We start from the raw sequence: 18,885 nt of genomic DNA on the forward strand, positions 1-18,885 counted from the left end.
CAGCGCGCCCTAGCTGCCATTGTCGACGGCCTCGATGCGCCCGTGAAGCCCCAGATGCGCTGCCCTCGTGCGGCGTTGCGAGCTGGTGACTGGATGCCGTCGCTTCTTGGGCCTTCTTGGCGGTGACGTCAGCTGCCCTGGCGTCCACAGGCCAAGGACGTGCCTCGCTGGGTGGGCAAACAAGGTTATCTTATCGGCACGTGTTAGGTGGGGCGGTCTTAGGCCGTTCCTGCACTGTGAATCGTGACTGCCTGCATCTTGAGTCCGCGCTGCAGTCAGGTTTCTTGTACGACCATCACCACCTCGAGCGTCTTCTCCGGCTTGCTCCCCCTTCGCGGCAGTAGACGCCGCCACAAGGGCCAGGTTCGGCCAAAATGATCAGCACACGGCCGACATCAAGGTGACAGCTCGCCGCGACCAAGGCTACTCCCACAATGGCCTCCGCCGGTGCTTCCGCCGCCGCCGCCGCCGCCGCCGCCACCGCAGCGCGCTTCGTGTCGCGCGACTCCTTCGCCATCCCCTCGTCCATCCCCAAGACGTACTTCCTCGGCCACCACGCCGCGGGCGCCAGCAAGATCAAGGGCCTGCTCTCGACCATCTCGGTGGTGCTCGAGTGCCGCGACTTCCGGCTCCCGCTGTCGACGCACAACCCGACGCTGGAGCGCGCCGTCGCCGGCCGCGAGCGCCTCGTCGTCTACACAAAGGCGGACCTGGGCGCCGACTCGGCCCGCGCGGCGCGCCCGGCCCTGCGCCGCCTCTACGGGCCCGACCGCGTCCTCTTCTGGGACAAGAACCGCCCCGCCACCACCGACGCCCTGCTCGCCCGCCTGCGCGACATGGCCCGCGAGCAGGACTCCCTCACCGGCTTGCGCGCCCTCGTTGTCGGCATGCCCAACGTCGGCAAGAGCACCCTGCTCAACGCCCTGCGCGCCGCGGGCGCCCCGCCAGGCCAGCGCAGGGCCAAGGCCGCCCGCACGGGCGACCAGGCGGGCGTGACGCGGCGCGTCGGCACGGCGGTACGCGTCGTCGACCCCGAGGATGCATCGTCGCCCGACGGCAGCGGCGGCGGCCGGGGCGTCGCGGGCGGCGTGTACGTGCTCGACACGCCCGGCATCTTCCAGCCCTACGTCGACGACGGCGAGACCATGGTCAAGGTGGCCCTCGCGCACGGCATCAAAAAGGGCCTCATCCCCGACGAGATCCTCGCCGACTACCTGCTCTACCGCATGAACCGTTGGGACCCGCACCTCTACGCCCGCTACTGCCCGCCCACAAACGACGTCAACGAGTTCCTCGACGCCGTCGCCCGCCGCGACGGCAAGCTCAAGACGGGCGGGCTGCCCAACTGGCAAGAGGCCGCCGCCCGCGTCCTCTCCCAGTGGCGCGATGGCAAGCTCGGCCGCTACGTCCTCGACGACCTCGACGATGCCCACCTGCGCGCCCACGAGCTGATGCTGGAAGAGCCGCAGCTGAGCCTCAGCCAAGCCCGGAAGCTGCAAAAGGAGGAGCGCAAGCGGGAAAAGGCCCGTTGATGTTGATGGCGGGCTGTAACCGTTCAAGCACGTGGAGAGCATCTACCACACCCTGTAGCTGGTGGTCTCGAGCATCATCGTGCCACGATTCTGTATTGATGGACTCAATCTGCATGTACACTGTACCATAAACGCCTTGTACTCCTAGACGACGCGCGCGTCAATACACCATGCGCAAGCAACAACCCCCTTCCCCTCTCCACAAGACCTGGGCTGCCTCGTGGTGTACTGCGTGCGCCCGCTTCCAGCGCCCACCCCCAAGTCTCGTTCTGCGCATCATGTAGGGTATATGAGAAAAGAAAGCAGCCTGCCCGCGTGGGCCCGCGGACCTTGCCATCCAAGCCATTGTGAAAGCTCCTGCACGCGACAATCTTGCCGCCGACGAGACGCCATCGAATGCCCAGCAACCGTCCAAACGCCATCTTGGGGGAGGTAAAACCATCCTGCCATTATCATACACGGTCGGGCTGGCGGAGCCGTCCGTCAGGAGTACTGGTTCTGCCACTTGACCATATCGCGTGTCAAAACGTCCATCATCTCCATGCAGTTGAGCTCCTTGAACCCCTTGGCGTCGGACGCGTCCGGCGTCGCGCCGTTTGTACCGTCGCCACCTGCCTTGACGCCGGTGGCGTCGTTTTTCTGCGGCGTGTCGGCACCGCTGCTGCTGCTGCCGCTGGTGGAACCGCCATGCTCGCCCGCCAGGTCCACCTGCGTCCGGGAGATGAACTCCATGATTGCGGCCACTCGGCGCTTCATGTCCAGCATGCTCATCTTGTGCGTGGCGGCTTGCTTGCCCTTGTGTCCGTGCTTGCTATCGGCGGAAGCCTTGCCGTGGCTAGGCTCGTCCGCGTTTTTCTGGATATCTCGTGACATGGACCGCGCCGGCGACTCGTCGTCCGCGTCGCGGTCCTTGGTGTACTGGTTGCGTCCCTTGCCCCTCTTGTGGGAGCTCCGAGCGGCCCTCTTGTGGGTGGTGCCTGATGTGCCTGTCGGGTTGCTCGTCGGCGGCGTGCCCGGCGGCTGTGCGGGCGTCGGCGTTTCCTCGACGCTGGGGGGCTCGACGCTCTTGCTCTGGACGACCTTGGCTGCTGCCAGAGGCATTTCTTCCGACAAGTCGGAGTCTTGACGACGCAGCGTTAGCTTCTGGGATCCTGTCCAGCTGCAAACGGAAGACTCTACCTTCTGCTCGGCGCCGTTCGGCCCGGCCCTTGCGCTTGTTTGCCGCCTCCTGCCTCTGTTGTTCCTTGTCCTCCTTCTCCGACTTCTCGCGCTGGCTTCTGACGTTCCTTGACTTCTTGGCACCGTTGCGGGCGCTGGAGTCGTCGTCCGAGGCATCCCCGCCGTTTGCGTCCGGCAGTTCCGCCGCCGCCGGCGACACGGAGCGAGAGCCTGTGCGCTGCCGCTTGGCGTTTGTGCCGTTTCTGTGGCTCGTCAGACCGGTGTCGATGGCTTGACTGGTGTGAGAGACCAACTCTTCGCTGTCGCTTCGCCCTCGCTTGGCCCGCCTCGAGGCCGTGTCCGACGTGTCGGGGGGCGCGTCCTCTTTGCTCGCCTCAATGACTCGACGGAGCAATTCATCATCGTAGGCGGCGTCGCGGCTGTTCATCGTGGACCGCCTCTTCGCCGCGGCTTGCGAGGCGGAGTTGGGGCGCTCCCTCTTGGAACCGCTCGGTTTCGGGGATCGAGTGCCATCCTTTGCTATCGATGTCGCGCGCGATGTCGTTCGCGAGGCTTGATGGAGGGGAAGGTATTTGGAGTATTTTTGCCTGTTGGGAGGCGTGTCAGCGATGCCGTGCGAGCGGGAAGAGGGCGTCAAAGGAGCCCGGGTGAAAATCCTGTCCAGGACACCGGCGAGGCCGAAAGCGATGTTGCAAAACGAGCACAAAATTGCCTGCCGGGCAATTCACGCACGAAAAATGAGGGCAAGAAGAGCGAGTGAGCAAGACGTACCCATTGCTGGCTGTGTGAATCCTGTGGAGGTCTTTGCGGCACTGCTCGCAAAAGTACTCGTCGGGCGACGCCTCGGCGCTGAAGATGCCGACACAGGCACCATGCTGCCAGACCTTGCAGACGTCGCATTGAACGAAGAACCCCGTAACCTCTTCGGTCAGCTCGATGCCGGCGAAGAAGTCGGCGTCGGGGCCCTCGACGGGGGGGCGGCCCGGGTAGTCCTCGGAGCCGCAGATGCAGCGGACGGCCTCGTCCTCCTCGTCCTGGAGGTCGACGGCTCCATTGGCCATGATGATTGTGTTTTCGACGCGGGGGGGTCTTTCCGGATCGTCGTCTTGGCCGCGCTTGCGTCTCCGGCTGAGGAGAGTGTCGTCGAGGTCGTCGAGCGGCTCCGACGAGAGCGAGGCGCTGGGCGTCGACTTGCCTGAGGGGGGTTTTTGGTGGGATCTGGTGCTTCGCTCGTGGCGTCCAGAGGTTCCCGAGGACACAGAAGACTGTTGGGATTGCGAATTCGTCGCGCGGGCTCTCGAGGATCGACGCGGCGAAGGGGGTGCCATTGAAGACGGTCGGCGGGCCGGCGTGGGGTGACGGGGAGCGTCGGGGTTTTGGACGACGGCGTGAGGCTGCCTCGCCCGGCGGAGATGGGAGCTGCGGCGGCGAGAGCTGCGACAGCAATCAACAGTGACGGGGCGTTTGAGAGACCGCGCCGCTGCTGGCCAGAGGCGACACAAGCGGCGGCAGAGAATGCGACGGGGCTAGGGTGACGGGGACGGATCGCGAGAGAAGGCACAGTCGGGTCGAACAGAGGAGAAGCTTGTCATGACGGAGCGCGCGGGGAAACGGGATGCGCCCATGCCACAGCGTGCTTCGCCAAAGAGGAGGAGGGGGATTGGACGAGCGCGAGAGGTGTCGGGTTGGCTGGCAAGAAGGAGAGGAGGCGGAGGAGGAGGAGCAGAGGCGGCGGCAGAGGAGGAGGGCTGGTGCTCTCTGCTCTCTGGACGCGGACAGACAACAGCAGGAGGACGGCGGGCGCTTTCCGTGGTCGGGGTCTCCACTAGTGCTGGTGCCGGTGCGCGTGTGCTTTGGCGCTGCGAGCCCGCCCAGTGCACTCGGCTGGGCTGTTACATCCAATCCGTGGGCATCTTTGGCAGCACTGGATTGGTGGGCGGGCACGCATGGAGGGCGCTGCAGCTGCTGGCAGCCCCTCGACTGGAAGTGCGCCCACCCGTCCATCCAATTTTAGCGGGGCCGACTCGGGCGAGCGGTGGCCCCACTGCACGCACTCGGCAGGTCGCCATTATTCGCCCAGTGAGCAATGAAGTCGCTTGTAGTACCTTATGTATGTCAGCCAGTGCGGGCTCTGGGAGCAGGTCCGTCACCGCCGGCAGGGTACGCTTCAGCTATGAGGCGCCCGGTCGGGCACACACCTCCCGTTACCCGTCACCAAGGACGGCGGGACAGGTACACGAACGAACCTATCCACCGGGGCATAAACGGACTTATATACGTAGCAGCAGGAGCTCACCACCAGCTGGACGTGGTTATGCGTGGCTCGGTGACGGACGGCCTGTGCCAGGGACTCTGGCACAGGCAATTGGCCAAGCAACGGCGGCGCATGGCCATCCTGTCGACTGCCATTTCCGACAGTCCGGGGCAGCTTTGCAGGTTCATCTCCTTGCGCGGCGGGACGACACCGTCAGCTCGTCACTGCATATTTGCTTGCTGGCTCGACGCAGCCGACAGCTGGCCGCCGAGACGAGACGGGATGGATGATTCACGTCCCTCCTCCCGTCACCAGTCAGTCACGAGCCTGACCCCGGGCCGCAGCTTACCTAATAGCCGCTAGTGGGCGCGCGGCCCTTGGTCCGCCTCGCCTCGCCTGGGCTGTGGCCTGGCCTGGCTCGGGGCGGCACACCCACCACCACCTCAGACCTCCTAAATCAACCCACACAGCCAGCGGCCAGCCGCTACCAAATGCTGTCATTTGCAATCAACCAAATTCCAATCTCGAGCCTTTTGGTCGCTGTGCCCCCCTCCCCCTCGGCCTCGTCTTGCTTGCTCCCCCGCGTCCCGGCCGGCCTCGCTCAACAGCTGCCATAGCATCACCCGCCAACGGCCTGCCTGCCTGGTCCCGGCCGAGGCGTCCCTCGCTCGTGCCTGTCGGGACGGCCAGCAAGGTCGGTAAGTCTCTGGATCCCTCCACCCCCATCCGCCCCCCTCTTCCCATCGTGGCCGTTGAGGTGCAGCTGCTCGCCGCTGCCCGCACCGCAGCACCCGGCAACGCCTTGAACAGCTTGGTGTCCCGCCAACCAGGGAGGGTAGCTGCTGCTGCTGCTGCTGCGTCTGCTGCGTCTGCGTCTGCGTCAGGCGGCTCTGTCCTCGTTTGTCCCCGCGAGTCCCAAACGCCCGTGGACCAACGCTCTGGCCCCGACCATTCGCTGACCTCTGATGCAGAATTGTGGCTCTTGGAGCCCGACGACACGAGCCACCTCTGTTACTCTGCTCCCCGAGACCGCCCCGTCACATACTCGGCTCCTGAGAGATATATACGTGCGGCCTCGTCGACGACGCTGCACCCGCTGCCGGTGTCTGCCGTCTCGACTTCCGTCCCCCCTCTCGTTCGCTTGGCGTGGCCGCTGCCGTGTGGAAGAGGCACCCTCGTGTATAATGATAGATGGGTACGCTTTCCCGCACATGTGTTTTCCCTCGTCCTGTTCAGTCTTGAGCGCCCACCGCGCTCCCCCATGTCCGTTTTCCCTCCTCCTTTCACAGCTGCGCTCCCGTGCAGAACAAACATGCTTGCCTGGCTGCTGCCACGCTGGATCGACAACCTCCTCTGCATCACATCACCCTACGCAATGCCTTCACTCTGCGGCATCGCGGCGATATACCTGCTGACAAGGCGCTCTCGCTGGCGCTCGCCAGGTGAATTCACAATGATGTCGCCCGATACAGTGTCGTCGCTGTTTCCCGATCGGCCCATTCGGCCCCTCCCCAAGAGGCGACTACGAGAACGCCTCTCGCCAGAGGCCGCAGGCTCGATCAAGTATCCGCCGTCGACCCTCGACAACGTCCCCCTCTTCTATTACCCGCCGTACACGGCCAAGGACGACGGCGCGGCGGCCCAGGCAAACGGCGAGCCCGCCGCTGCCCTTGAGCACGGCCGGCGACCCGACCCGCCCTCCTTCCAGAGCCTGCGCAATGGCGTCCGCCCGCCGGCTGGCGAGGAGCAGCAGAGCGGCCCGCGGAGCACGCTCATCACCAGGCCCCAGCCGGACATGCTGACGCGAGCGGCACGTCGTCCATCTCGACCGGACCCGGCCCGCGCGGCCGATCCTCAGCCGCCCCCATCCGCAACGTCGTCGGTCGACGGCTACGACTCGTTTGAGAACAGCAATAAGAAGAAGCGGAAAATCCCATCTGCAAGCGACTCGGTTCTGAATGGGGCTGGCTCTCTGAGCAGCGATCTCAGCTCCTTGGGCATCTCTGGAAACGCACATTCGCCCACGGACGACGCCGGCGAGAGGCTCCACCACGGCTCTGCTGGATATTCGGCTCCCGGCTCCTACGCATCGGCCAATCAAGGCTTCTCCGGGCCCGGTAGGGGGAGGCTGGGCCGCTCTCGAAACGGCAGAAGCCCTCTGCGCGCCTTGGCCGACGGTAACAGCGTCTGGCCAGGCCGGTCTTCCAAGGGCGGCACCTCGCCGTGGTCACCAGGTACGTCCTTTTCAGCTTACGCCCTGCCATGATTTGCTTGCTCCTCTGCGGGACTAGCTGTTCGCCTAATTGCCTTTTGCGGCCAAGCGGTCGCGGCAAGGCGTTTGTGCATCTCTCCAAGGCGACCAAGGCTCGCATCGCGCACCAAAGCCCAGGACCTGCATGGCATCCAACTCTACCAGCGTATCGTCAGCAGCGCCCTTGCTAACAGCATCTCTTACGTACAGCACCTGAAGGCACGGGCATCATCTCCAGCGCGATAGCCAACGCCGAGAAGCACCCGCCCCAGGGGCAGGAGAACGTGAGCCTACTGCAGCAGCACTCGGCGACGCCCAAACCCACGCCGGCGTCGACGCAATTCACCTTTACTTGCGACTCTCAGGTACCGGGTACCGTGCAGTGGCCTGGTATGTCGAGGTCTCCAGACGGCGCTGCGACTTACTCACGCGGCGCAGGCCACCCGAATCGCCATGCCATGTCGGCACAAGCGTCTCCCCCCGGACCGAACGCGCCCAATGGCGCGAATCACGAGGCGGCTCCCGGGGCCGCTGGAACCAAGTCGGCTGGGCGACGCAAGTCTCGTCGACGTCTGGATCGAGAGCTCGACGTGGCCGCTCGCCAACGCAAGCAGATGGCGGCCGACATTTACTACCACCAACCTCCCCGGCCGGAGGATGTCTGGATATGCGAATTTTGCGAGTTTGAGAGCATCTTTGGCCGGGCTCCCCTCCGTCTCATCCGAGACTACGAAATCAAGGATCGCCGCCACCGCCAAGAGGAGGCCGACCGCAAGCGACTGCTAGAGAAGGCAAAGGCCAAGAGCCGCAAGGCCAGAAAGTCGGGGAAGCCTCTCGGCAAGGGCGGACATGGCACGCAGGCTCCCGAGGACCCTCGCCAGCCGGATCCCCAGGACGACCAGGACGCGACCCCCATGCAGCACAGCCACAGTCACTCGACGCAGTCCGAGGACGAGTACGAGGACGATTTCGAGGACGATTACCCGAGCCCTCCCCCTGAACGAGTTCCGCCGTTGGGAGACGGTCGAGGCGGCGTCCTGCCGATGAGATCGAAGCCATAGGCGATGTTTACGCCCCCGTCTGTTTGAGCGATCACCGGGACAATTGGCACAATATGTTGCGTGCGCTGTTCTACAACATGGCTTGTTACTGCGAGCGGGCCCTGGGGCGACGCCGAACGAGCTCGCAGAGTGCAAAGCGCGTTGCTGCAGGGGCCGGGGAGTCGCCAAGGGGCTCTGCCCAAGGCAAACCAATGAACGAGTGTAAGCTCAAGACACGGAGCTGGGACGGGTCGAACATATTACCACGGCGGTGGTGGCTGCAAGGCGGCAAAGTGTATATCTGCATGGCATGGACGAGTCATTGCGTGGATAGGCAACCTCGGTGGGGAGTTTGCCGGAGAAGAGGTCGTTGGGTGTGCCGACGGGGTGTGTCGCGGTCTTATTGAATCATGTCCAGGATATGGCCGGTCTCAGGCAGGCCGGTGACTTTGGAATGGCAGCGTGGACTGGACGCGGCTCGTCTGGACATGGCATAGTGTTGCGCATCCGCTCCTGATGGCGAGACGGGGAAGCGAGAGGCCGGCTCGACGTAGCGACTGGCAAGGTGGCTCAGGTGCCTGCAACGGCCGGTATCCGTGTACCTAAACGCTGGATAGGATAGCAGCATGCTTGTTATAAGTGAAGCGTTGAGTTGCATATGGTTGTGTTTGGCCGAGACGTACAGCGAGGTGTGCCAGGTGCTGCCCGTTTGGGAATAGCGCCGGAATACGGGGGTTCCGTGGGCGGGTGGATGGAATCGACAGATGGAGTCGGTCGGAGGGATGCGATGGAGGCGGCGATCCAACCATCCCTGCATAGCCGGGGCAGGCCAAGTCGCCTAAAGCAAGGGGCAAAGGCCGTCCGGACGGGTTGACGACGAGATAGTAATCAGCTCAGCACCGAGAAGTCGTCAAACCGTGCCGTCGGGAACCTCATCAATTGGCCAGTTAGCGGCTGACACAGCTACCCTACGGCACAAGATATACTTGACATTTGGTCTCGGCGAGCACGGCGCAGAGGGCGACTCGAGCGCTGGCCGACTCGCTGGTCCTCGGGGCGGCGCCCTCGTCTGTGCAGAGGCCCATGTCAGTGCTGCCTGACTGATGTCCTGGGCTGACCTCTCCGCGTCAAAGACGAGAGCGAGCATTGACCGGCCTCCCAACGAAGACGGCTTCTCGAAATGCTACAAGAAGAAGTGCTCTTATGGGTCTACTGCAGCAGCGTTTGCTCGTGATGGCCGCGTGCCCAGCCGGGCGGAAGGTTCCAGGTGGACGACGCGGGGAGCCAACCAACGCTTTCGATTATTTGGGCGCCGCTGCACAAACCGCTCCGTGGGCAGCGGAGCGCCCGCCGACAACGAGAGGTACGACGACAAGACGACGACGATGACACGCTACGCGCCCCTTTAGCTCGACGGACTGTCGTCATCGTGGGCGGGTCAGCCCTGGGCTCTGGCAAAGGTGGGCCACCAGAGACGGGCGGCGACCAACGGCGATCCAGCAGGTCAAGCTAGGTTTGGTGTTCGGGGTGTTCCCTGCAGGAATGTCCCAGGCCAGGGAGCCCTGGAGCACGCCGCCTGGCAATTGATCCATGGCGCAGCACCTCACCCGACGGGCAGGCATGGACGCGCCTCACTCAACGCCTGGCCCTGGCCCGCCTACGCTCTGGCACCTACGGTGCAGGACGTGGCCCCACCGCAAGCACCGCCGGTGGCCCAAATGGAGCGCAGGGCCGCCTGGCACGGCGTGGATGCGCCCACTAACAGTGGACCGCTGCACTGCTCCATCCACTACCACCGGGGTACCACCACCACCACCACCACCACCAGCGCCGGCAGAAACAAGCGTCGTCCGCATCTCCCGCCTTGCTTGCCTTGGCCTGCCTGACCTTCCCTTAGCTTCCGTCATCGCCACCCGCCGCCTGTCCTCCTCTCCCATCTCCTCTCCTCTCCCGTCATCTCATCCGCCGACAGCAGCATCCTCCATTTTTATAGCATCGCCATAACCCCATTCACCCAACGCGCCCATGTCGTCCCGTTGAGCGGTGACGACGACGACACGACGCCGCCATGCCCAGCTTGTTTGGCTCCCGGAGGCATGCGCCGCCCGTCCAGGTAAGCTTCCAGACCGTCCATGCGCCGTCCGGCCCATTCGCGAAAGCTTCATTTTTAGACTTTGGGCCCCCCAGTCCGCCTCGTTCCACTCCCCCGTCGTTGCGTCGCAGCCAGACTCTGGTGCCGAGGGTCTTCCAGTGTGCTCGACTCGGCGCACTAGGGCAATGACGCACTTGTCCGTGTCCGGTGGTGCGGGCCAGACTGCGACGTTGACCGCGTTTGAGCCCGTCGTCAGTCTGCCGTTGACGTCGCCTGGGGCGAGCCATACACACCACAACCCCCTTATATACTGCCCCCGGCGCAAGTTTCCGCCACGGCTCTGCCGTCACGAGTCCTGCACACCTGAGCCCGCCTTGCGCGCACCGCCCGTTGCTTGCTTGCTTGCTTGCCTGCTTGGTTTGCCCTTGCTGACCGGCCATGTCGCGACAGCCTCTGACCAGGGAGACGGCCGACCCCAATGCCGCCACCGCCGCGGCTTCGGCCTTTATGCGCCGTGGCTCCAATGCCTCGCTGTCGTCGGCCGCCGCCGCCGCCGCGTTGCGCGCGCGGCCCATGACCCCGACCAACGTCGCCGAGGTGCAGTCGAAGCGCGCCGTCCGGAGGAGTCCCTCGGTCGCCTCCATGCCAGGCGGCAACGACCGCTCCCCGGGCGGCAAGGGGCTCCGGCGTACGCCCAGCGTCGGCTCCATGATCGAGCGGACCTTTCGGTCACCCTCTCCCGGCGGCCGCAGCCCCATGCCGAGAGAGCGCAACGTCCCGCCCGTTCCGAACATCCCCAACGACCACATACTGGCGAGCCGCAAGGCCGTCGCCGCGGGGGCACAGCGCAAGGGCGCCCCGCTGCAGACGCAACCGTTCCGGACGGCCAGCGAAAAGATGAAGGGCGGCGGCCACCAGCCCTCGTGGTTTGGCGGTGCGACGGCCGGTGACGCGACAAACGTCAGGAGGTCCGACTCCGTGATGCACGCGCCCGCCTCCCCCGGCGAGGCGCGGCCCGGCAGCGTCAGCCCCAGCCCCTCCATCAACTTCTCCTACCCTCGGGGCCGCGTGCACTCCCCCTCGCCCTCCCTCGACGACCAGACCCTCGTTTACGACGCGAACTCGCGGCGGATGGTGCCGCGGGGCGAGCTGCTGGCCCGCTCACAGACCGTTCGGAAGAAGCAACAGCAGGAGCCTTCGAGGATCGGCTCGCATCTCGCTAAGGGTACAGTGGCCCGGACGCAAGCACCGGCTCTCGAGACGCTGCCAGGTCAGCCGCCGCAGCCAAAGCAGCAGCCTGAGCCTGAGCCGGAGCCCAAGCCCGAGCCCGAATCCGCGCCCGTAGAGGAGGAGGAACCTGCTCCCGCGCCAGTGCCGGTCGCTGCCGTTGCGCCGGTCGCCGCCGCCGGGCAGCCTCAGAGCCCATCCAAGAAGAAGAAGAAAAAGAAGAAGAAGAAGGCCCAAGCCGCGGCAGCCTCTACACCCGCCGCCGTCGTGGCAGAGGCGCCGGCGATGGATCAGGCCTCGACATCTGATGAACAGCGGCCCCTTGCGGTTGCAGAGCTGCCCGCGACGGAAACGGAACCGCAGCAGCGAACAGCGCAGCCGGTGGCAGCAGGAGCCGCAGCCGCAGCGGCCGCTACTCCGGTCGCCAATGCCGCCGCCAACGGACAGGCCCGCGACATTGGGCCACAGCCGCAGAGCAGCCCGCAGAGCGCGCGGTTGCGGTCCGAGAGTCCTGTCCGCTCGGCGCGCTTCGCCCCGGCTCACGACCAGCTTGCCGTCCGGCACGAGCCGCCCCCGCGGTCCGTCTCGCCCAGGAAGTCGGCCATGAAGCTCTCGAGCCCCCGCGGCGTGTCTCCCTCGGACGACGGCTCCGAGGCGTCGGCGAGGAATCTGAGCCCCCATCGCGTCGAGGATCCCGGCCTCTCCCGCAAGAAGAGCGCCCGCGTCAGCTGGGACGATCGGAACACGGTCGTGGTCGGCGAGTCGGTGCAGCCTCACGAGACAGAGTCGCCCGTCGTCCCGAGCCCGCAGGCCAAGAAGCCCTGGCACAACATCGTCACCAAGTACGCCAAGAAGGAGCCGTCCAGCCTGGACGAGGACGAAACGATGACGCCCCGGCCCGCGTTGCCGCTGTTTGGAAGCGTGCGCGATAAGAAGTCCAAGGAGGCCGAGGAGCGGCCCTTGGTCCGGCCGTCGGAGAGGGCCTGGTCGGGCGCGGGCGAGACGACGGACGCCGGCCAGTCGTCCGACGCCGCCATCGGGACCATCCTGAGCCAGGACCAGGCTTCGAGAAACGCGGCCAACATCTCCAAGTACCGAGAGCCCCTGCCCCCCGTCGTGCAGTCCAGGGAGGGCGACGGTCGTGGCGAGGACCTGGTGTCCGACTCGGACGACGACTTGGACACCGACGTCACCACGGAGCTGGACGATGTGACCGCGGCCACCACGCCCAGAACCACGCAGCTCCTCACGCCCGAGCCGACGACGCCCATCAAGGCCACGTTCGGCGCCGAGGCCACGGACGGCGAGGTCCCGACCATTTCCGTGCAGCAACCCAGCCCTCTCCCGCAGGATCCCAGGGACAACGCCTTCAGTGGCGAAGAGGAGCACGACGTTCCAGGGACGTTTCCCCACGAAGACTCGCCGGTTGAGCCCGCGGGCGTACACGACGCACCGCTCGCGCATGCCCTGTCCACGGATGCGCTGCCTCCCGCGCAGCCCATTGAGCCCGTCGACGTGACCGAGTCGCCGGGCGCGGCGGCACCCTCTGCCATGGACGACATTGCAGAGGAGGAAGAGGACACGGACCGCTGCAGCGTATACAGCGACGCGTACGAGGATCTGGAAGAGGTCAACGGCGACGGCTTCATGTCACTTGACGCCGTCGTGGAGAGCCCGGCAGGGCCCAAAATGGTCAAGAAGATCCAGGAGCAGGTCATGGTCCACTCGGTAGACGAGGCGCGCGAGTCCCGCGAGTCGTCGGGCTCACCCATCCCCCCGGCACTGGCCAAGTCGTCGGCCGACTGGGAGAATGCCAAGGCGTACTGGAGGAGCCTGTCGACGGAGCAGCGTCGCCAGCTCGAGATGGAGGCTCTCGCCGAGACGGCCGAGGATGCCGACGCAAACCAGCCCGCGACCCCGGACGGCAAGAGAACGAGCGTTTACGCCAGCGTCGAGGACAGCCCCGTGTCCGCCACCAGCCACAGGACCTACCAGATCGTGCCCGGCACCAAGTGGTCCGACAAGGAGTCCGAGGTCGCCGCCATGACGGCGTCTGCCCTGGCTGCGCAATCCAAGACGCGTCCCGTCAGTGCTCCCAAGCTGCGGCAGTCGATGCGAAGCGAGCCACCCGCTCCCCCCGCGGCCCCCCAGGCTGGCCAACAGACGGGCAGCATGAGGAGGTCGATGAGGGCCAATGGCGCGGCCCCGGCCGCGATGCCCGAGAAGCGAGCGAGACAGTCGCGGCACGTTGAGCCCGAACCCGTCCCGGCCGCGGCATCTGCTGCGGGTACCGGCATGCGAAAGACGTTGCGATCGACCACATCCAACGGCGGCACCCGGCCATCGCTGTCGCAGTCCGGCCGGCCCGTGTCCTACCAGCCGCCGCCAAGCGTCGAGCCGTTCAAGGCGCACAAGCGCAACCTCTCGGCCGACAACCTCGCGCCGGCAGGCGCTTCGAGGCCGAGCCTCCGACGCAAGGGGTCAGACGACAGCGTGAGCAGCTTCAAGCGGGCACGCGCCAGCTCCAACACGGAGCACGGGTTCCGGATGTCGATGCGCGCCGCGCCCCCGGAGCCGCCGTCCCCCTCGACTCGGGGCAGCGGCCGCTTCAGCCTCCGCTCGCTGTCGCCGCCGGCCTTCCGCCGCGCCTCGATGCACGCAACGCCGGTGGGGGTCAGCTCCTTTGGCGGCGGCCGCATGCGCCAGTCGCTGCGCGCGGAATCCGTCGACGCCAGCAAGTCGCGCCTGTCGGCAAAGAAGAAGTCGTCGGGCCTCATGCAGGGCAAGCGCCGGAGCGCCAGCCGCTTTGCCGACTCGAGCGACGAGGACGAGGGAGGGCCGTCGTTGTTCAGCAGCCGCTTTGCCGACTCGAGCGACGACGAGAACGTGTCGCGGCCGCGCGGGCCCAAGGGCAAGGGGCTTCCCAAGTCGATGCGGAGCCACAGATCGTCGAGCATGGCCGCCGCGAGCGCCATGGGGATGACGCCCGCGGTGCGCGACGCGTCGCCGGACCTCCCCGATAGCGACGACGACGAGGCTGCGCGGCCTCAGAACGGAGTCCTCACCAACGGGCAGGCGCAGACGCCGCGTCGGAACAGGTCGGGGCGCGGCACGCTGATGCCCCTGCCGGCGTCACAAGGCGACGAGCCCACCCGCTCCCGCGGCGGCTTCATGTCCATCCTCCGGCGCAAAAAGGACCCGTCAAACCGCATCTCGCGCGACGTCGGCGAGAGCGCCGCCCGGCGCGACACCAGGTTCGAGCGCTCGCCGGAGCAGCTGGCGCAGATGCGCAACAACAGCCTCCACAAGGACGAGACCAGCTGGCCGCTGCCCGACGGGGAGGAGGGGACCTCGGCCGAGGGCTCGCAGGGCGCCGCCGCCACCACCGCGGACAAGACGCGGCCGTCGACGGCTGGCGGGTCCGCGCCCACCACCAACGGCGGCGCCCGCAAGGGCACCTTTCTCCGGCGCCGCAGCACCTCGCAGGGCGTCGTCGGGCTGGCGCAAACCCCGCTTGACGACGAGGACGAGGACGACATCCCGCCGGTGCCGGAACTGCATCCCGTCAAGAAGAAGAAGTTTGGCGCGCTGCGCAAGATGCTCGGCATCCACGACTAGGGCTGTGGAGGCTGCTGCTTCTGCTATACGGCGGGCTGAGCCCTGACACTTTGGATACATCACCACCACCGACAGCATCATCATCATCACCATCTCCTTGTCTCGTATTAATAGTCTTTCGGCGCTCTCACCGCGCCTCTGGTTATCGCTCTATACACCACGGACTCGAGGTCGTTTCGCTTTGATCTCCGGCTTTGGATTTGCATTCCCCCTGCGGCGTCGCTTTTACTGCCACCACCACTGCTACTGCGAATTCTTGATCTTGTATTCCATTTGTTTTTCTTCGCGCGTCGGTCTATCGCGCCTGCGTGCGAGATGGGTCCCAAAAAGGAACGGGAGGGGTGAAGGCCCTCGCGGAGTAATCTCGGCGTCTTGTGATCATTGGGGGCTGGATGCGGGAAGCGGACCCGGCCACACGTGCGTGCCACTTTGCCATGGGCCGCAACGGATGGAGGAATACACGAATGGCATGGCATGGCATGGCTTGGGATGACATGACGTGGCATGGCATGGATAGATGAGATATCGCAATATGGGCGGGTCAGTAGTCAGCATTTGAACCATGCCATGCATGACATGTAATACATGCGACACCGCGGGTGGCGCGGGACTGCTAAAGGTGCGCTCTCGAGACGGTGCGATGTGGACAACGTGTGATGATGGTACGGCATAGTCTGGTGCGGTGAATGTGGGACAACTACCTATATGGGATGTGACGTGACGTGACCTGCCCTGCTTGGCACATGTTCCTTTTCGCCCCGGGCGAGTTGGCGAGCGACCCAGCCTAGCTAGCCCGCCAGCTGGACAGTGCGGGCGAGCAAGAGAGAGGCACAGATAAACGGAGTCCGCAACTACCTCTAGTACAGGCGCAAACGGAGTCTGCGCACGCCACATGGCATCACGACAGGCACATACATCATGCTGCTGCCGTTGCGCAACATTGAACCATCGCCCACCCACCATCCCCTTACGGCCATTGAATCGCGCGTTGAATTAGAGCTGGGCTGGGCTGGGCTGAGCTGAGCTGATGAGCTGAGGAGCCCTTGCTGCAGGTTGCTTCTTCTTTTCTCCCGTTTTACCTACTATGTGCTTCGCACCCTGGCGGTACTACCTCACCTGCTTACCTAGCTAGGTAGGTACGTGCCAGGCATCCAAAGCGTATACTGTAGTGCATGCCCACGGCGGGTATTCCCCGGCATGCTTCGAGCCTCCTTGGTGCTGCTGCTGCTCCCCTCCCTGCCTCCCTCCTCCTCGTCACGGACGCACGCACGCACGCAGGGACGACGACTTGAGCCCGCCCACTCACCACCAACGGTCTGCCACCCTTCCACCGCCCGTCAGCCTCTCGTCAGTGTCACCCACCACCACAAGACCCTGCCTGTCTGTCCGGTCTCGCCCTCCCTGCCCCTCCACACAATGCCGCCCCAGTCTCGTCGCCATGGGGACGCTGATATAGAATGAAAATGAGGGAAAAAAAGGGAGACGAGTCGTATTCACACGAACCGCCATTATTTGCGTGGCGGGCCGCTGCTCGCTCCCTCTCGCCGTACGCCCCCCCCCCCCCCCAAATTTTGATACTGCTCCAGATTCAGAATAGCAAGTAGGGAAAGCAAAACGAGTCCAATGCTGCCACGCTCCGCCTCCCTCTCGCCTGTTCGCGCCGGTGTTCGCTGCTGCGGACGGATCATAATATCGTCATGGTAACAGCGGCTTGGTAAACGACAACAAGATGCAAATCAAAGGACATGATACTGTACAAGGCACTGCGGGAATGATCTTCAAGACATGTGATTGGTGGTGCCCGGCGCGTCCGTCGCACTCGCCCGGGTGCTGGCGCGGGCTAACGCCGTTCAGTTCTTCGACCGCGGCTTGTCCCCTGTCCGCGCCTTTTCGCGCTCCAGCAGCAGGGTGAGCTGACTCCTGGTACGCGCCATGGGCACGCTGGCCGACGTTCCGGGCTGGGTCGGCGTCAGGCGGGAGTCGAGCAGGGACGACGACGAGAGCCTGCTCGGGAGAGTGGTGCTGTGGTCCAGGGACTCGCCGAGGATGCTCGACTTGGGCAGCGAGCCGGACTGGTCGATGATGGTGCCCTGAGCGGCCACATTGGTCATCGACGCCGTGGCGCCGGTGAAGAGCTTCGCGTTGGGGCCGTGGCGGTCCGTGTATCGCTCATACCCGTATCCGTTGTGGGACTGCGAGCGTCCCATCGCGGGCGCGGCGGCTGCGGCTTCGGCCACGGGAGCCGCCGACACCAGCGGCGGTGTCCCGGGGCGCCGCTTGTAATCCGCGATGCTGTCGGCCGCGTGCGGCGCCGGGCGGAGGTTGGCTCTCGGTGCGACATGCGCCGACGACGCCAACGACGACGATGACGACACGCCCCTCGCCTTGCCAGGTCCGTCACTGTTCGTCGGTAGCCTCTGCGGAACCGCAGGCCGCTTCCCGAGAGCCTTGGCGCTGGGGACCGGGCTCTCCCCGTCTGGCTGCCCGTTGCCCTCGGCCACCGGGCTGGCGTGGTTCGACGCCCGCTCCGGGATGGGCGAGACGGGCCGGGCGACCCCAACAGTCCGAGAGCCGGGGGCGTCGCCGTTGCGCGACCCCACGGCGGACAGCACCGGCGACTGGGGGCTGGCCCTTCTCTGCATCAGAGGCCGCCGCTTGGCCGACGACGTGCCCGCGACAAACTTTTTGGTCGCGTGCGGCGGCTTCTTCTTGGGCAGCGCCACGGGAGGGGCCTCAAGTCCGGTCGCGACGGTGCTTCCGGACGAGGGAAAGTCGCTCTCCTTGTCGTCCTCGTCGCCGGACCCGTGGGGGGAGACGAAGCGGGCCGTGGGCCGGGGCCCGGAGGCCGACGGGCCCCTGGATTTCTTGAGGATGGGGTGCGGCGGGGGCGGCTTCGAGGCGCTCGACGAGAGGCTCCTGACGGAGCTGTCGCTCTGCTTGGTCTGTGGAGGTGGTGGGCGCGCCTCGGATGCGGGCTGGCGCGCGTCTCGCTCTTGACTCAGATGCGCGAGGATCAGCTGTCTCGTCAGGGGTGGGGCCTAGGTTTGGCATGTCAGATCCCATCGTCATTCCACGGCGGCCAGACGTCACTCACGTTGGGGCCCTCCCATCGGTTCGGCGGGCCCTGGAGGGGGGCAATGGTAGGGCCGACCGAGATGTCCTCGTAGAGCCTCGCGAGGGTGCGGCCGCTGAGGTGTCGCCGGTCGCTGCCCCAGACCTGCCACCAAAAGTTCTCCAGGCGCCGGGCCGTGGGATCCTTGAGCTTCTTGTTGGTGATGGTGTAGACTGGAGAGGGTGTCGGTCAGCACTCTGAAGCACCTCGCGCGCACATGCTCTCTGGGGTGGCCCTACCGTGCCAGTACTCCCAGATCTTGTCTGCGGGGACGGTGGGGTAGCTTGCAACCTCCTTGTAAATGTTTGTGGTGTTGATGACGATGCCCTTGGGCAGCATCATGGCTACGCTGGGGTCCATCTGCGACGATGGCCGGCTCCCGAGAGGGGCGGCCGATGGGCTGGTGTGGTGGACGGGCCGGCGGCGTCTTGTGTCGGAACCTGGACCTCTATGTCCTTTTCGTGGGGGCTCAGCGCAGCCAGTGTTCCTTGGCGTGCGAGAGAGACGGAGTGACTACGCGCGACTGGGCGGACTGGTCATTGTGGTCGCCGGGCATAAGGGGGGGGGGGAGTCGAGGTCG

General features: G+C 65.6%; 5 protein-coding genes across 7 annotated transcripts; 3 read left to right on the forward strand and 2 right to left on the reverse strand.

The window, feature by feature from the left end:
* Window positions 1-283: 283 nt before the first annotated feature.
* Window positions 284-1,869, forward strand: mtg1 (Mitochondrial GTPase 1). The gene has a single exon (XM_047991594.1). The coding sequence runs from the start codon at window positions 435-437 to the stop codon at window positions 1,530-1,532; it is 1,098 nt and encodes a 365-aa protein (XP_047847606.1). The 5' UTR covers window positions 284-434; the 3' UTR covers window positions 1,533-1,869.
* On the reverse strand, window positions 1,597-4,543 carry CTI6 (Histone deacetylase complex subunit). 2 transcript variants are annotated; one of them, XM_047991595.1, is made up of 4 exons: window positions 3,483-4,543; window positions 3,005-3,298; window positions 2,712-2,953; window positions 1,597-2,653 (listed from the first exon to the last, which is right to left on the reverse strand). In XM_047991595.1, the coding sequence occupies exons 1-4, from the start codon at window positions 4,037-4,039 to the stop codon at window positions 2,016-2,018; spliced, it is 1,731 nt and encodes a 576-aa protein (XP_047847607.1). In that variant the 5' UTR covers window positions 4,040-4,543; the 3' UTR covers window positions 1,597-2,015. The 2 variants fall into 2 exon arrangements, with proteins under 2 accessions (XP_047847607.1, XP_047847608.1); XM_047991596.1 differs by having other exon boundaries at window positions 1,597-3,298.
* Window positions 4,544-4,940: 397 nt separating this feature from the next.
* Window positions 4,941-9,044, forward strand: JDV02_009902 (uncharacterized protein). Its single transcript, XM_047991597.1, has 4 exons — window positions 4,941-6,160; window positions 6,408-7,199; window positions 7,427-7,606; window positions 7,655-9,044. Exons 1-4 carry the CDS (start codon window positions 6,157-6,159, stop codon window positions 8,275-8,277), a joined length of 1,599 nt encoding a protein of 532 aa, XP_047847609.1. The 5' UTR covers window positions 4,941-6,156; the 3' UTR covers window positions 8,278-9,044.
* A 1,067-nt stretch (window positions 9,045-10,111) lies between these two features.
* Window positions 10,112-18,869, forward strand: JDV02_009903 (uncharacterized protein). 2 transcript variants are annotated; one of them, XM_047991599.1, is made up of 4 exons: window positions 10,112-10,369; window positions 10,799-15,657; window positions 15,693-16,739; window positions 16,798-18,869. In XM_047991599.1, exons 1-2 carry the CDS (start codon window positions 10,325-10,327, stop codon window positions 15,191-15,193), a joined length of 4,440 nt encoding a protein of 1,479 aa, XP_047847611.1. In that variant the 5' UTR covers window positions 10,112-10,324; the 3' UTR covers window positions 15,194-15,657; window positions 15,693-16,739; window positions 16,798-18,869. The 2 variants fall into 2 exon arrangements, with proteins under 2 accessions (XP_047847611.1, XP_047847610.1); XM_047991598.1 differs by lacking the exon at window positions 16,798-18,869 and having other exon boundaries at window positions 10,112-15,657; window positions 15,693-15,904.
* Window positions 17,044-18,665, reverse strand: JDV02_009904 (uncharacterized protein; the record flags this gene model as incomplete). Its single annotated transcript, XM_047991600.1, has 3 exons — window positions 17,044-18,231; window positions 18,288-18,478; window positions 18,545-18,665. 3 exons carry the CDS (start codon window positions 18,663-18,665, stop codon window positions 17,044-17,046), a joined length of 1,500 nt encoding a protein of 499 aa, XP_047847612.1.
* Window positions 18,870-18,885: the final 16 nt, after the last annotated feature.

Source organism: Purpureocillium takamizusanense, chromosome 10 (assembly GCF_022605165.1).
Source record: "Purpureocillium takamizusanense chromosome 10, complete sequence".
NCBI classification, from domain to species: Eukaryota; Fungi; Ascomycota; class Sordariomycetes; order Hypocreales; family Ophiocordycipitaceae; genus Purpureocillium; species Purpureocillium takamizusanense.

Bases quoted from the DNA above. Each gene is read 5' to 3' on its own strand.
- mtg1 (XM_047991594.1), top strand. From the start codon at position 435: ATGGCCTCCGCCGGTGCTTCCGCCGCCGCCGCCGCCGCCGCCGCCACC.
- CTI6 (XM_047991595.1), bottom strand. From the start codon at position 4,039: ATGGCACCCCCTTCGCCGCGTCGATCCTCGAGAGCCCGCGCGACGAAT. The intron at 2,954-3,004 runs GTTGGTCTCTCA...GACGAGCCACAG, and splicing joins GGGCGAAGCGACAGCGAAGA to AAACGGCACAAACGCCAAGC. The intron at 2,654-2,711 runs GTAGAGTCTTCC...TGCGTCGTCAAG, and splicing joins CGAACGGCGCCGAGCAGAAG to ACTCCGACTTGTCGGAAGAA.
- JDV02_009902 (XM_047991597.1), top strand. The intron at 7,200-7,426 runs GTACGTCCTTTT...TCTTACGTACAG, and splicing joins CACCTCGCCGTGGTCACCAG to CACCTGAAGGCACGGGCATC. The intron at 7,607-7,654 runs GTATGTCGAGGT...CACGCGGCGCAG, and splicing joins GGGTACCGTGCAGTGGCCTG to GCCACCCGAATCGCCATGCC.
- JDV02_009903 (XM_047991599.1), top strand. From the start codon at position 10,325: ATGCCCAGCTTGTTTGGCTCCCGGAGGCATGCGCCGCCCGTCCAG. The intron at 10,370-10,798 runs GTAAGCTTCCAG...ATGTCGCGACAG, and splicing joins GGCATGCGCCGCCCGTCCAG to CCTCTGACCAGGGAGACGGC.